The 15562-nt window shown below is 37.5% G+C and overlaps 8 protein-coding genes across 8 annotated transcripts; 3 read left to right on the top strand and 5 right to left on the bottom strand.

Annotated features, from left to right (window-relative positions):
- Positions 1-91: 91 nt before the first annotated feature.
- Positions 92-1934, top strand: EV154DRAFT_576707 (kinase-like domain-containing protein; the record flags this gene model as incomplete). Its single annotated transcript, XM_051606501.1, has 7 exons — positions 92-308; positions 378-407; positions 465-670; positions 735-764; positions 829-1017; positions 1084-1204; positions 1270-1934. The coding sequence occupies 7 exons, from the start codon at positions 92-94 to the stop codon at positions 1506-1508; spliced, it is 1032 nt and encodes a 343-aa protein (XP_051461292.1). The 3' UTR covers positions 1509-1934.
- Positions 1581-2722, bottom strand: EV154DRAFT_559957 (HotDog domain-containing protein; the record flags this gene model as incomplete). The annotated part of the gene is made up of 4 exons (XM_051605583.1): positions 1581-1920; positions 1986-2098; positions 2172-2603; positions 2660-2722. The coding sequence occupies 4 exons, from the start codon at positions 2720-2722 to the stop codon at positions 1581-1583; spliced, it is 948 nt and encodes a 315-aa protein (XP_051461291.1).
- A 281-nt stretch (positions 2723-3003) lies between these two features.
- Positions 3004-4836, bottom strand: EV154DRAFT_414363 (uncharacterized protein; the record flags this gene model as incomplete). Its single annotated transcript, XM_051595607.1, has 4 exons — positions 3004-3969; positions 4044-4097; positions 4171-4581; positions 4645-4836. 4 exons carry the CDS (start codon positions 4834-4836, stop codon positions 3004-3006), a joined length of 1623 nt encoding a protein of 540 aa, XP_051461290.1.
- Positions 4837-6211: 1375 nt separating this feature from the next.
- On the bottom strand, positions 6212-7146 carry EV154DRAFT_414252 (mitochondrial carrier domain-containing protein; the record flags this gene model as incomplete). The annotated part of the gene is made up of 3 exons (XM_051595602.1): positions 6212-6418; positions 6487-6908; positions 6990-7146. The coding sequence occupies 3 exons, from the start codon at positions 7144-7146 to the stop codon at positions 6212-6214; spliced, it is 786 nt and encodes a 261-aa protein (XP_051461289.1).
- Positions 7147-8017: 871 nt separating this feature from the next.
- Positions 8018-10345, bottom strand: EV154DRAFT_497279 (glycoside hydrolase). The gene is made up of 5 exons (XM_051600251.1): positions 10214-10345; positions 9185-10122; positions 9053-9117; positions 8454-8955; positions 8018-8390 (listed from the first exon to the last, which is right to left on the bottom strand). Exons 1-5 carry the CDS (start codon positions 10322-10324, stop codon positions 8144-8146), a joined length of 1863 nt encoding a protein of 620 aa, XP_051461288.1. The 5' UTR covers positions 10325-10345; the 3' UTR covers positions 8018-8143.
- An 826-nt stretch (positions 10346-11171) lies between these two features.
- EV154DRAFT_458747 (uncharacterized protein) lies at positions 11172-13110 on the top strand (the record flags this gene model as incomplete). Its single annotated transcript, XM_051597454.1, has 5 exons — positions 11172-11420; positions 11484-11694; positions 11970-12002; positions 12083-12200; positions 12287-13110. The coding sequence occupies 5 exons, from the start codon at positions 11172-11174 to the stop codon at positions 12768-12770; spliced, it is 1095 nt and encodes a 364-aa protein (XP_051461287.1). The 3' UTR covers positions 12771-13110.
- A 736-nt stretch (positions 13111-13846) lies between these two features.
- EV154DRAFT_559952 (protein-tyrosine phosphatase-like protein) lies at positions 13847-14620 on the top strand (the record flags this gene model as incomplete). The annotated part of the gene is made up of 3 exons (XM_051605582.1): positions 13847-14086; positions 14163-14408; positions 14465-14620. The coding sequence occupies 3 exons, from the start codon at positions 13847-13849 to the stop codon at positions 14618-14620; spliced, it is 642 nt and encodes a 213-aa protein (XP_051461286.1).
- Positions 14621-14799: 179 nt separating this feature from the next.
- Positions 14800-15363, bottom strand: EV154DRAFT_477978 (uncharacterized protein; the record flags this gene model as incomplete). Its single annotated transcript, XM_051598148.1, has 1 exon — positions 14800-15363. One exon carries the CDS (start codon positions 15361-15363, stop codon positions 14800-14802), a length of 564 nt encoding a protein of 187 aa, XP_051461285.1.
- Positions 15364-15562: the final 199 nt, after the last annotated feature.

Genomic DNA, 15562 nt, shown 5'->3' with positions numbered 1-15562 from the left:
ACGTAGGCCTATATATAAGTTTTTTTTTTTTTCGTGTGGTACCTCTCTCTCTTTCTTTCTCTCTCTCTCTCATTCTTTCTAGATATAACCTATGAGCCACCATAACCCATTTGTAAAGAAAGTCTTGGCACTTTTCAAAAAGACTCACGAGGAAGAGAAACCTCAATATCCTCCTGCACTCTCTGCTAAATACAATATTGGAGAAAAGACCTTGGGTGTGGGCTCCTTTGCTGTTGTCAAGGAGTGTACAGAACTCGCTACAGGTGATAAATGTGCAGTCAAAATTATTCTCAAGAAAGTCATTGCCGGTAAGTTTTTTTTTTAAGAGAAAAGGGAAGGGGGAGACATTCGGTTAATCGGACATGGTCATTGTATAGGAAAGCGACAAATGTTGGACAGTGAGTTAGGTAAGTATCACGCTACAAGAAAGAGGGCGATAGACCATTGATACATGATCATTGTAGATATTTTGACAAAGGTGCGTCATAACCATATTGTGTCTTTGCATGATATCTATGAATCCGATGATGCTGTCTATATCGTCACGGATCTCTGCACAGGCGGTGAACTCTTTCAACGAATTGTTGAAAGAGGTACTTATACCGAAGCCATTGCTGCAGATCTTGTTCGTCAAATGTTGGAAGGCTTATCTTACCTGCACTCTGAAGGCGTAAGTTGAAAAAAAAAATCATGAATTATATATACATACGTATTAAAACAGCAAACTAAATTAGATCGTTCACCGAGATATAAAGCCCGAAAACGTAAAGTATTCTCTATTTAAAAAAAAAAAAAAAATGAAAATCTTATACTCTAGTTTTCAATTAGTTACTCTTCAAAACACCTGAAGAGGATGCTGAATTGTTAATCACGGATTTCGGTCTCTCTAAACTCTTGAAGAATAACAATGAAGTCTTGACAACGGCTTGCGGTACACCTGGTTATGTTGCCCCTGAAGTTCTTTTAGGCTCCGGTCACGGAAAGCCCGTGGATATCTGGAGTGTCGGTGTTATCATGGTAAAATGGGCAGATCAGGGTGACTCTTCTAAAAGTTCCATTGTTTAACACATTCATTTTTTTTAGTATACTCTCTTGAGTGGCTATACTCCATTTTACGGTGAGGATCAAAACGAATTATTCAACTGTATCATGAAGGGTCAATATGAATTCGATGATGAATATTGGTCGGATATTTCCGAAGGAGGTAACAAACTTTGAATAGAGAACCGGGTTGGGATGTAAAAAATAGACTAAAATGATGTTTTCTAGCCAAGAATTTGATTAACCGTTTATTGACATTTGATCCTAAACAACGTGTGACTGCAGAAGAAGCCTTGACTGATCCTTGGATTGTAAGTGAAGCCGATAGTAGCATTGATTTGGCTCCCAATGTACGCAAGGGTTTCAACAGTCGTCGTACGCTTAAATCCATTGTCACGGCTGTAGCTGCTATTAATCGATTAAAGATCAATGATCATCATGACGATATTAACGAGGAGTCCGATTAAAAAAAAAGAAGGATTGTATTTCAAAAAGTCATACCCCCCCCCTATTAAAGATAGAAAGATTTTTTATTTAACTTATAATTTGGCTTGGTTGGCTTCGGGTTTATACAACGTAACATAACCATTTGTAAGGACAAGTACATTTCGTTCCTTCACATGAGCTTGAAAGACCACAGCATCCAGTTTAGGATCTTGACTGGGTACTTTCCACATGGACACTTGTACAGTCTCACCAGGAAAAACGGGTTGTGCAAATCGTGCTTCAATGGATTTAAACAAGAGTCGATCATTATTGCCAAAGTGTTTGAGTACAGCATGAGCACATTTACCATAGGAACATAATCCGTGTAAAATAGGTCGAGGGAACCCAACTGTAGGAGCTAAAGCCACATCCGCATGCAAAGGATTAAAATCTCTATATATACATTTTTTTTAGTTTTTACAATTCTTTTGTGCAAAAAATCAGTTATTTTTTTTTACCCTGATAAACGGTATAAAAGGGCTTGATTTGGTTGCGTGACAAAAGTGTCTATGGCATCAGGTTGTTGATGAGCAGGAGGAGAATAAGTAATTGAAGCCGGACCTTTAGGACCCTAAAACAAAAAGTTTTAGCTGATTTCTCTCCCATCAAAATCAAACACAAAAAGAGAGAGCATAGCAACTTACGTTCCAACCACCATAACCTCTGACAAACATTTTGGCCCCCATACGACAATAATGCACATTGTCTTCTTCACCATAAAGATCCACTGCAGTATCAATGACCATCCCAGACCCTTTATCGTAGACACCAAGACATGTCTTGACGGATTTAAAGCGTCCCCCTTCAACAGGGAAAGGATGAATGGTCTGAAAGGATTGTTCACCATGCACGATTTTATTAAAATCAAAATCTGGCATACCCGGTAAAGGACCACCGGCTGTCCATCTTTCCATAAAGGAATTCACATCCCAATCATCGGATTTTAGAAGTAGACAAAGAGGGTAAGTGGGTAATGGGCCAAAATCAATATCCAATTCGTATAACCATTGAAGATCCGATTCAGGAACACCGACAGATAATGCGTATAATAAAAAATCACGTCTCGTACAGGCTACCTTTTTTTTATAAGTTAGTTTAACCGCGTTGATGGCGTGGTTATCTAAATACTTACTGTTTCTGCAGGATAAACATGACCAGCAGCTTTGGAGACATCCACAGAAAATCCTTTAGGCATCCTTCTTTTTTTTATAAGATCGAGAAAAATGAGTAGATAGAAAAGAAAAGAAATAAGAAAAAAGTGTGTGGGGGAAATATATATAGAAAAAAGCCTAAAACAAGTCAAAAAAGATTACCAAAATCACACACAAACAAATCATTTAGAATTCCCACACTGAAAAAGAAAAAAAAAAAAAGGGGGAAAGGTGATGAAAATTTATTATTAGTCGAAAGAAAATGATGCGTTAAATAAGGGTTATAAAATATGTGTACATGCAAAGGAAAAAGTTTTTTTTTTCTTTAAAAAATAGCAACAGGCGTTTGATTCCAAGCATTACTATTTCGACGTCGAGGTTGAGAACAATGCGTTAATGGTAACCTCTTTTTCGGTGCAGGCATCCAATCATCGTGCCTCGTTGTTGTTGTTGCTGTTGATGCTGTTGTTACGGCTACTACTGCTGCTGCTGATGTTGCTGATGTTGTTCCTGCTATGGTAAAGCTGGATAGTGATTGTGTCACGGGTTGAGGTACCACTGAGGTGATATCATCTTCGATTAATTCATACAGCAACATGTACGGGTTGGCCTCCAACACTTCATCCACACTACATGCATCCACTCGTTCATCACTAATCTTGAACCAACTTGAATCATGATGCGTCAAGACAGTTTCATCATCACAACATGCATGGCAACTACATTTTTCCGCTACAAGACGTCGTTTATAGGCAATGAAATGACCGAAATTGTGACTTCCATAATGCACGATCGAGCTCATCAAGCGGTACTTGACGGACGACGTAGTCGTATTGCTAGAGATGGGTAAATCGGGTGTGGTGTTGAGTGTACCATTGGTGCAATACGGTGCTAGATCCAAGACCTGTGGAAACTGAATGTGACAAGGGTTTTTAGAGATGTCACCCGTGGGTGAATACGTGGATCGTGCTACGTGTAAACAAAGCACCTTGGGTGGTTTGGCAAACATGGCTTGTTTACTACTGACGCGTCCCATCTTGGAAAGAAATCCGTTTAATTGTTCGTCCTGCGTTTCCTCATGAATACGACCCTTCGAGAGTCGATGCTCAATATCGAGCTTGATCTTTTCTAAACAGGCTAATTTCTCTACTTTATCCGAACGTCGTAAACTCTCGATCTCGGTCGTCAGTTTTTCTACCGTGTCTAGGAAACTGCATTTTCGACAGTTGACATCGTTTAGGTATTCCATTGTTGTCAGTTGATTTAAACAGTCGTCTAACGTGGTTGTATCCTGTATTTTTTTTTATATGGGGATTTAATAACAAAAAAAAAGAAGTATATTTTATAATTAAAAAAGAGACTTACGGTATTAGGTAAGGTGAGTTGCACATTGTTAAAAGAAAAGTGGCGTATAGCTTCCTACACATTAAACCCCAAAAAATCGTCAGTATATAATAAAAAGAATAACAGAAAAGGGAAGGGGATGACTTACGGTATATCCACATTGCATACAGGATAATCGATTGGCTAATAAACCAGTGAAAGGATTATCAATTTTTTCTTTTTTAGCTGACGCCAACAACAAGGTTTTTGTAGAAAAGCTTAAAAGATCCCTAAATCCTTGTCTCTTTTTGGCCAAGACACTTTCATTTTCCAGTTCACCCGAGAGGAATTGAAAGAGTTCTTGTGCATCCTGTTGTTCTCGATTGACGACACGTCGGTTGGAAGACATGGCGGAAACGATGTCTACGGGTTTAAAAGCGGTCTGTCTGGTACTAGGGACGGATAAGAGTCGTAGTGTTTTCAATAATGATCTTGTCACTGGTAATTCGGCTGTTGTATTGCTGCTGTTTGTATCCATGTCGTGCAAATACGCTTGAAGTTTGGGTAAAGAGGACAAGGACTACTTTTTTTTTTCCTGGTGAGTTTTTTTTTTTTTTTTTTTTTTTGTTGTTCTTATTCTTACCTGTAAAACAGAGTTTAAAAAGCATGAATTACCGGTATTAACGAGACCAGGGACGAGACAAGGTGTTGCCACGTCATGTTGCGAGGAGAGGAGACATATCTTTGTATCGACAGTGGGGACAGAGGGAGAGACCTTGAGGGTGGCAGGAAGTGGTTTTTCATTGTAATAATACAGATTGATAAAGCGATGCATGCCTAATCTTTGTTTGCACATTTCGGATGCTTTGAAAAAACGAGAGGTTTGATTCAGAAAGCCATGATACATTGGTAATATCACAAGAATAAGTCCGGTTAAAAATAAAAGCCACTGAATAATACTAGAGTAGTTTGTTAAAAAGTAATGTAAACCATGCACTAGTAAAGTCATTGAGAACAACTTTTAAAAAAAAAAAGTTTTAAAAAGAAAATAATTATAAAAAAAAAAATAAGGTCTTGCTTTTTTTAGTTTTATATAGACGGACTTTTAATTAAACTCCCCCCCCCTTTTGTGCGTGGCACCGACAAGGTTCCGTGACCGCCTTGTATCTTTTCATTACGGAAACATTAGGCTTTTTTTTTTTTTGAAAACAATGAAATGGAGGGAACTTATACTTTTCCGGTTTAAAAGGAACGTGCTACGATAGGAAAAGTGTCAATAATAATTAACTTTTTTTTTTCCACCCCTTATTTTTACACATGTACGACAAACACATGGTTTTTAGAGTAGGCCTGTTGCTACCGCAGTGAGTAGCTCCCCCCCAATAATTGTGTTACACCCCATTCTATTTTTCATTGTTTTCTTTTGTTGACCTAATTTAGTGATGATTTAAACTTTTTGACTCCCGCCGTGAAAGATCGCTGTAACCTCTTCTCGGACTCGAGTTGCTAAAAAAAATATGGGTACATCCGGGAAGAAGCTTTTTTTTTTTATTATTTGGGGGAAACCCATGTAGAGATGGTTGTTATGTCGGACCACAGTGTCAGATTGATTCCCTAACAACGGCTTGATCTTTTTACTGTCGCCCCTTATTACTGGTTACTACGTACGGCAGTGGCATTTCAACCTACTACTACTTGTTCTTTCTAAATGAAATCAAAGGTGACGTTTTATTTTATGATTCACATCCATGTCTCTCTTTCTCTTTCTTTCGGATAAAAAAACGGAAGTGTCTCACAAAGATGTCATTAATGAGTCCTCCCTATCCGTCCTTTATGGGGGGGGGGAGATTATTAAACAAGTTTTACTAGTTTTTGTTAAACAAAAATGACTCCTTGAACCCACACAGAACTTTACCTTTGAACGGACAATTCTTCCATCATGATGATGACAGTAATAGCACATCCCTGAAACGAGTTAGCCGCTATTTTTTTAACCACGAAAATCTCTACATTTTTTTTTTACAGTGATAAAAAAAGACATATTTTGGCATATTTATCATCAAGTGCCATAAAGAGACTGTCATGAAGATGTTGGGCCCAATATAGAAAAAAAAAAGCATCCGTGATGAGGATAAAATATATACAAAGTGTATGTGTGTGTTGTTGTGTTTTATTAAAGGGTATATGTACAATATTTTTTGTTTTTGTTTTTAATCGATCTCTAATACTTGCTTCATACGTTCATAAGTGAGAAAGCTGACGGCAACCATGGGTATGACCTTGATATAACCAATGGTTAATCCAACATAAAAACCTTTGAATCCTTTCACTCGGTATATATCCAGGATGGTTTCTTTAAACGTGATGAATTTATTTGGCTCTAATAAACCGCCCACTTGCATTCGTCTGCGAATAATCTAAATGAAAAAAAAAAATGTTTTAGTGGCCCTACTTTTTTTTTAAAGATTGCTTATTGTTTTTGTACCTCTAATGGATAGCTACTTGTTTGTGCTACTAGACCTGCTAACCCACCACATAAAAGCTCCGCCCAGGTCTTGAGTGGTGGCTTTTCCAGTGCCTTTTTCTGATTAAAAGTTAAATCGTCTGCAAACTCATCGAATTGGATCGGTGATCTTGTGTAGGGTGTGACTAGAGGATGTTGACGAGCAAATCGAGTGATGATATGATAGAACCAAAAGGACACACCTGCATAAGGTGTCATACCCACCATGGTAGGTAAGAATCCACGATAGAAATTCAACAAGTGGATTTGTTGTGCTGGTTCATGGTAGATGATTTTACACACTTCTCTTAATCCAGCTCTTTTTTTACCAGCTTCTCTTACTTCGTATGCCATTCTAACTCTGACCAAGTCAAGTGGATACGTAAACATGACAGACGTTACACCTAAAAAAAATTATTATAAATCGTCAAATGTCTGAGCCTTTCTTTTTTTTTTTTTTTTTTTTTACACACACACACACGTACCTGCTAATGAACCTGCAATAAATTGTCTAGTAGAGGAATCCCTTGTTTCTTTGGTAGGCATCAAAATTGCACGAATTTGTTCCAATGCTACAAACTTGATGGCAGCATAAGGAAATATCCGAATCAATGTGACGGAATGGCCCTGAAATAATCCCATGGCTCCTTCTCGTTTGAAAATATCTCTTCCTGCTTCAAATACACCTGTGAACCTGCCTGTAAACAAAAAAGACGGTAGTTCATTTTAGTACTTGGAAACAAGATGAAAAGTTCAATGCTTTAACTTACCAGAGTATTTATCAAAAATGGGGTTTCTTGCTTGAAAAAGGATCTTGACTCGATCAAGAGGAGCAATGACAGTTTTACCCTTTTTTGACATTAGCATCTCTCTTTTATATGTATAATTTAATTATTATTCAACAAACACATACCACACACCCGGCAATACCACCGGCCACGCCAGATCTCAGCATGTAATCCAAACTTTGTTCATGTCTTTTAAGTTGTTCTTTTGGTAATGTTCGACTTGCAGGTGAAGAGCCTTGTTGTAACGGAGTAGCAGTTGTTTGCATTGACTTCTTTTTTATATCCTTCTTTAACTAATTCAATTATTCTTTTATTCTGAATATAAAGAGAGAGAGAAAGAGAGAAAAGAAAAAAAAAACTTGTGGAATTTATAATAGAGAATAAGTAAGTACGCCCCCCGCACTCAGCAAAACAAGTCGTGGGAAATGCGTTGAGACACCAATCACATGGCAGAGCATTTTTTTTTTTTGTGGAGAAGGTCAAGATATTGGGATAATCCGGTGTAACCTTCATCCATATCCCACGGTCGTCCCTTTTTTTCTTCTTCTTTCATTGCAAAGTAGCCACAAGAAGCTGCTAATACGTTGTAAAAATAGATAAACACATACGCAGGCTTTTTTTTTGTTTTGTTTACACGTCCTTGTTTCATCATTGCCAATAAGAAAGATGAAATAACCAACAAAAGACGACTGTGCGACGAACTGCGCGGGCGGGCGGTAGAGGTATCACGGGAAGATGTAAAATAGATTTACTTTATTAACTGATTTACATGTAAAAATGCAGATAAAAAAAATGGGGATGTTTTACCGTTCAACGGGATACTTTATGAATGAACAAAAAAATGTGTTTTTTTAGACGGTGGGTGAAAATACAGGCAGAGGATGTGCTTCTGTATTAAACACATATCCTTCCAAAGGTATGATATCATCGGGACTAAACAACAGATACAAATACTTTAACGTTTCGGCTAAAAAGAAGGTATCCATTCTATTATCCTTCGTTGCAGGCAATTTTGTAACGTCTTTTAAAGCTGCATAACCTCCACCTTCTAATTTAGTATGTTTCTCAAACGCTTCAAAGATCTTCCAACCCCATTCACTATACATATGGGTCCAAATAGATGAGATTTTGTATAAAAGCCAATTCATAGGTTTTACTTACCGATATTTCTCTTCACCTGTCATTCTGTATAATAAAAAGATACTTTCCAATGTCTCTGGTCTTAACAAACTATGGGCATCTTGGTAGTGAATCTCCATATCGGGTTGTTCAGGATCACTCTGTTCAAATGTGTTCAAATATACAATTTCACTGGCTAATCCTGTCTCTGTCATATTATACATTTCGTAACAGGTACGTGTTAATTCCTGTCCCAAACGGAAATCCTCTGCATCCTTGGCATCCAAAGGATCCAATTCATGAATAGAAGATCCTTCTGTGACACCCAACACGAAATTACCACCCATAAAGCATACGAGGTGATCCATCTTGTTGTGCGTGATAGAAGGGTATTTGCTGTCCATCATTTCCGCAATGTACATGAGATGATTAGGATAGGTGTACTTGACCAAGTGTTTCTTGATACCATCCACTGCATGATCGTATCTTTCACGGTACTTGATTTCAGATTTGTCGGTTTGAAGGTACTGCTTTAACAAGTATTCTATTTTTTTTTTTTTTTTTTTTTTTTTTTTGAAAACAAAGGAGCAGTATTAGCCTTTTTTTTTTCATCAATAGCTGTTAGAATTATAAAAAAGTACCATAGTAACTATCACCACGCGATCCCAAACGGATTTCTCTAGAAGCAAAATTACCCTCCATAGCCCTACCATATATATTAACAACATTGTTTGTGTGCCAAAACAGAATGCTCCCCACACACACACACTTACTCGATATAAATCGGTACTAATCCATCCACGGCACCTGCATCTACAGCCATGACCAGTTCATTTAAACGCTCCATGACCTTTTCAGCCGCATCCCAATACTTCATATCGCCCGTGAGATGAGACAGGTATTTGAACTCCAATTGAATGGTAGCTGCTTCAGCGGTACTGCTGGAACCATAGCTGTTAGGTACGCCGGTGGATAAGGTAATGTCAGAATAAGGGATGCCTGAATCCGTATTAAAGGCATATAATAATCTGTCGCCCAAATCCACGGCCTTTTCAAGATAGAGTTTATCATTGTTCGAAAGATGGTAAGCGGATAAGAGACCACCTAGGATACGAATAGTGGTTTCAAACACGTTGACACCTTGGTTTTTGTTAAAATCCAGGCTAGTGGCGATCCACTGACGCGCTTGGTTGTATTCGGTAGTCAAGTTCATGAGGAGCATGGTATCGAGTGAGTCAATGATCATGAGGCCGACACCTCCTGGAGCCCAATCATGACCCGAATGAGATAATGGTTGGTATTCATCTTTGCCATAGGCATCTTGGGAATAGCCTTTCCATGCATGACGAAATGCGTTGATGATTTGCTGCTGACGTGAGGCAGTGAGAGTGTCTGTGGGGACAAGTGAGGTAGGTGGAGGATATTGTGTGAATAAGAAAGAGTCGGAGTCCAACTTTAAACTGTCCTCGATGATGACCAGTGCTTCCTCTTCTTCTTCTTCTTCAAGGTCTTCTTCCTCTATTTCTTCTTCATCTGGAATAATGGGGTTGGGTATGAAGGTTGGTACAAATGGAAGCGGAGAGATGTCTAATTCGTCCTTCTCATTGGTGATAGAAACTGAATGACCGGTCCATTGAGAAATATAATATACAACGAATACTGTTACAATGAGGGTGGTTACAACTACTTTGCGGTCTAAATTCTTTATGGACTAGAAACAAAAAAAACAAAAAAAATTAAACCTTAATATATTCTACAATAAGGGCGCGGGGGGATGCTAAACTATTCTTGGAATAGGTTACTCTTAATATACCATAGCCTTTGCTACTATGTGTTTTATCATATTTATCATCATCACTATAAAAATCACCACGATTATTATTCGCGGAACTGTGGGTGGGTAACATCTGCATGTAAGAATTAAAAAAAAAAAAGAGAGAAAAAAAGAAAAAAATCAATCTAACTTTTAAAGTTTGTTTTTTAATTAATTTCTGCGTGCCCTGCGAGCGCTACTTGATTTGTTTTTACTTGGCTTGTGGTGTATCTAGCGATCAAGATCTATATATGTATACATCTCAGCTTTGGCTCGTACTTCGTTACACATTTTGTGTAGAAATCTGCTCCAACTTGGAACAATAAAGCTATGTTTTTGTTGAGTACAAATTTATATTTGTTTTTTCATCTTTATTTTTTTTCGTAGTTTGCATGAATCTCAGGGCACATTTCTAGCCTCAAAAACCTCTTGATAGTACTACTATCATGTCTAAACAGCCCGAAAAGCCAATAATCTAGGTGCCAATGATCGGGTAATATTCTCAATACTTCAAAATGAACTATTATTTGGAAACCGCCAATTAGTGTGTGTTTGATCCGGCCATAGGCATATTTCGTTTAGTCCATGTTATAGTGATGAATAAATGATAACTGATAAAGTATTGTGATCGAGTCCGTGGTTTCTCTTTATATGTCAGCTGTCATTACTACGCCTGTCAAAAATGCGATATTCACTGCAGTTACATAGTACTGAGCAAATAATAAAATAATAATAAAAGAGATAAAAAGAACATAAAACTATAGACCCAAGTACGATGATGATCTAGTAAAGGTATGCGATAAAATATCCAGTAGAGTGGTAAAAAAAATATTCCGATACTCTACGTTCCTGATAATAATTCCCTTCATAATTCGATCACTTTTATTTCTTCCCCACCCCTTTTTTTTTATTTTCATTCATATCTATTTCTTTTCCATCGCCAAAGTATGTCTAACTATCCCACTATACGTAACCCATTGCTCCCTAGTCCACCGGCATCTTCTACTCGTAGCCGGTTTAGTAAAACAGAGCTACTTAGCAATTTATCATTATCCAACAACTCTACATTAAAATCATCTATATCGACGGCTTCTATTCGCACTTTTATGAGCCAAACCATGAGTCAGATTAGTAATGCTAGCGCCACCTTTCGTTTTAGTTCCAATAAACGAATTATGCCGACAACACCTAGCACAGTTATGGGCGGTTTCTTGTCAAAATCACCAACAGAGACAAGCATTGATTTCACGACCAAGAAGAAGAATAGTAGCAGTAAAAAGGGGTCACATAACTTAGCAGCAGCGGCAGTGGCAGAGCCTTTAGTTCATTACAATGGACCCTATCATACATTGGAATCTTTTCCGATCGAAAAACTGAATTGGATTAAAGATGAACAAACATCAGCTCTTGTTAAAAATCCACTGACCAATTACCATCAATCTATTGTGCTGAGGAAGCCCTTAACCCGTAGTCAAACATAGTAAGTTACAAACTGTCAATTTAAAACAATAACTTTATATACATTTTTTAACAAATAAACATTTCCTTTCCTTTTTTTTATAATACTAAACAAAAAAAACAGCCCTATTGTATCCGGGAATAGTACCAACCATAACAATACAGCAAAGCCTAAAGCCATGTTCTATTTACGAGGTAAGAAAAAAAAATTAAAATAAATAAATAACGGAAAAATAATAAACGAAAAAAAAAAAAAAGCAGAATGTCCTTTTAACATTCTATTCTAGTTCTTCAAATTATTGCCACAGATTCTTCAAAGTGTAAGATAATCAGAGTTTTTCAAGTAGTTCAATCTGATATTTACAAGTCTCTTTTCAAATTTCATAATTTTTATACATAGCAAGATTATTCCGATGTGGAATTCAGGTCAACCAGGAAACCTGTCTGAGTTCATATGTCACCAGCGAAAAGACAGGCAAACATAGCTCCATTGCCCAGTTTGACGAAACATTCTTATTGTAACATTGACCAAAAAAAAACATATCTACATAGTACAATCCCGACTAACTAATATCCCACCCCTATTTTATTGTTTGTAAAAAAGTGATGTCGACGGACCGGCTACTGCAACCATCAGCGTCTATGCCCAAAACAAGGGCACGCATTTCTTTTCCAGTCGCACCAACAAACAAGAAATCTGTCTCGGCAGAGAGACCATCACAGTATCCTTACACCCCAAATCAAAAACCACGGAGCGTTTTGTATTAAACAGTGATCCTAAAGCTGGACAGAGTAACGACTTTCAATTATTGGTCGTGCATGGGACCTATATCAGTCGTCGAACTCAAAACATGTTGAACAATACCATCTTGTTTGAGGATTTCATTACGGCCTATGTTCGCACCAGTATGGTGCCTGTAAGTAATTACTTTAAGCGTGTGCTAGGATGTGATTTTTTATTATTATTACTTGCTAAACACATGTTTTTTTTTATTTGTATATATAGAGATGGGATCGATTTTGGGGTATATTACGTGGAGTTCAATTTGAATTATATGATTTTGAATACAAAGAGGTATTTAGTTTGAACGGGTTTTAATATATGTATATAAAAAAAATGATGATGATGATGGTAACCATGGAAACCATAGAACCGGCCTCCGCTTTATATTATCCCATTGGATAATTTCATTAGCGCCTTTGACCCTTCAGAGGAAGATGAAGAGGAAATCCGTATTGATATAGGAGCACGGGGTATAGCGCTTCAATTTACGGAAAAGGCGATTCATAAACATGAAAGACGATGGATGTTGGATGATTTAGAATGTCGTATGTATCTTTTACCTGAATCCTCTGCTGCAGCACGTGAATGGGAGAACAAGTTTAATTACGTTGCATCCATCTTTAATGAAGTCAGAGGTTGGGATGAAAATAGTGGGGCAAGCAGTAGTATTAATAGTAACACAAGTGATGATTATTCTTATCAAAGCTCAGACGAAGACGACGACGACGAGGAGGAGGAGGGTGAAGAAGGGGCGGATGAGGATGAACACGGTGCTTTTACCAATCATTTAACAGTTCCATTAAAATTAATGTGGTAAAAAACCAACGTTTATAAATAAATCATTTTAATAAAAAAAAAAAAACTCGCTTTTTTTTTAATTGCTCGAGATTCACTTCATTGATTGATTGAGCACGTGGTGGACAAACAAGTATTAACACGGTGTTTCAACTCGAGTCTTACAATCAAGATCAAAGGAAGGGGCCAATCAGATTTCGTTTGGGAGCGTGTCACGTGACGATACAAAATTTTGGTTGCTTTTTCCGTTGCTGTGGGAGGGGTTAAAATAAAACAAAAAAAAACATTGAGTTTTTTTTTTCTTTCAAACTTTCTCATATTTTTATGTTCTGCACTTTTGTTGATCCCAAGTTTGATCAAATCCTCTTCATTCACTCTTCTTCTACTATTTGGTGCCCACTTCCATAAGTACAAGCGACAGATCCTTATATCCACTCCATACCTCTTTTTTTTTTTCTCTCTCTCTCAAAAAAAAAACTTCTTTTTTTTTCATCTCGTAAAAGAAAAAAGCCTTATACAACAACACATTTTAAAAAAGAAAAAACTACACACCTTTTTTTTTTATATACACACAAGAAAAACAAAATGTCCAGAAACGGTTCACCCCTTGGACGTATGCTTACAGTTATCGACTGTCCGACTTCTTCATTGAGGTTCTTGATTCTGGATTGTCCAACGGAATCCACGCTTGACTTTTACATGGAAGAGTTTATGAGGCTTAATGTGGTAGCGGTGGTTCGGTGCTGTCAACCTACCTACAGTGCCTCTCGTTTAGCTGAAAGAGATATTCAAGTATTGGACCTTCCTTTTAAAGATGGTGGTGTGGTAAAGTAGTAAATTTCAATGCAATTTTTTTTTATTTTTCTATTTTTGGGCTAACAAACAAGACTTCTCTATATAGCCCCCGCCGCAGGTCGTGCGTGAGTGGTTACAATTAGTAGAAAAGAACAAACAAATAGCTGAAACAGTTACAGAAGAACCTGTCCCCGCACCTACTATTGCCGTTCATTGCGTGGCAGGCTTGGGAAGAGCTCCTGCGTTGGTAGCTATTGCTTTGATAGAGATGGGAATGAAGCCTTTAGATGCCATCGAGTACATTAGGGGAAAGAGAAGAGGGGCATTCAACAAACCTCAAATAGCTTACCTTGTAAGTGTTCATTGATAAAAAAGGGGGAGAGATGGGAAAACTAATCTCCATGTTAGGATTCTTATAAACGAACAATGAAGCCTAAATCTTCCACTTCCAACTACTCTCTTCGGTCCTCACTCGGCCGTATGTTCAAGTTAGGTGGTAGTACCGCCGCCAAGACTAGTCCACCTCCATCTACAACTGGAAGCACACTGACTCAATTGACATGAATTTTTGCTACACCTTACAACCTTTTAAAGCAACAGTATTACTACAACAACATTGTCATGACAACTAATTTCAACCATTACAATTTTATTAACCTCGAATTTTCATTAGACTTTTTTCATTTATTTCACATTAAAAAAAGGTTTTGCTTTAAAAAAAAAAAGTATATTTTTTTTTTGTTCTAGTTTTTGGTGTAGGCAGGTGGAGGCAGTAAACAATCATGGCACAGATCTTCATGCGCGGAAGAGGAGGAGGTTGCATTGGTATGTGTATGAATATGTAATTCTTTTGCTGAAGGGGCGGATGGTTCTGGTGTTGATACAAGCGATATGGGAGGTAGCGGCAAAGTAGTGAGATTGTCTAGTAGGATGATTTCTTCTTGCACCTGTTCCTCTGCGGCGGTAGGATGATTAGGATTATCTCTGTTGTAGAAATCGCAATTCCTATAATTGCAGACAGAGTAGAGTGATTTTTCATCGTCCGTATCTTCTTCATCTTGCTCATGATTGTCTGTGTTTCTATCGCCCAGTCGTCTCTTTTGCTTGCACTTGTGAAGATACCAATAAATCATGATGCCTACTCCTAATGCAAAGGATAGTGCTAGACCTCCTGCTAAACTCAGCACGACGGCCAAAGTACGTAATTGTCGCTCATTAGTGTGTAATCTATGTAATAATATGGAGGGTGAATCTTCAGTGATTATATTGGTTGGTATAGATGTTAATAAATGACTACTTTTATTCATATCATTCGTTCCCTATCAGAACATAATAAAAGAAAATATATAGAATTAAAATAAAAAAAAAAAAGAAGGCAAGGGTTTTTTTATTTTTAATTTATTTTATGGTTCAACAGCCCCTTTATTTTAGTAAGATTAGTAAAATCGGCATTATGCAAAACACATTTCGAGTGGCCTTTCCTTTATTTCTTCAAGGGCATCATCA

This window comes from Mucor mucedo (assembly GCF_025094135.1).
Source record: "Mucor mucedo strain NRRL 3635 chromosome Unknown EV154scaffold_14, whole genome shotgun sequence".
In the NCBI taxonomy this organism is placed as follows: Eukaryota; Fungi; Mucoromycota; class Mucoromycetes; order Mucorales; family Mucoraceae; genus Mucor; species Mucor mucedo.
This window is presented reverse-complemented; position numbering and strand designations above follow the sequence as displayed.

Coding starts and splice junctions, on each gene's coding strand:
- EV154DRAFT_497279 (XM_051600251.1), bottom strand. CDS start 10,324: ATGCAGATGTTACCCACCCACAGTTCCGCGAATAATAATCGTGGTGAT. Junction 10,123..10,213: donor AAGGCTATGGTATATTAAGA/GTAACCTATTCC, acceptor TTTTGTTTCTAG/TCCATAAAGAATTTAGACCG. Junction 9,118..9,184: donor TTAGTACCGATTTATATCGA/GTAAGTGTGTGT, acceptor TATATATGGTAG/GGCTATGGAGGGTAATTTTG.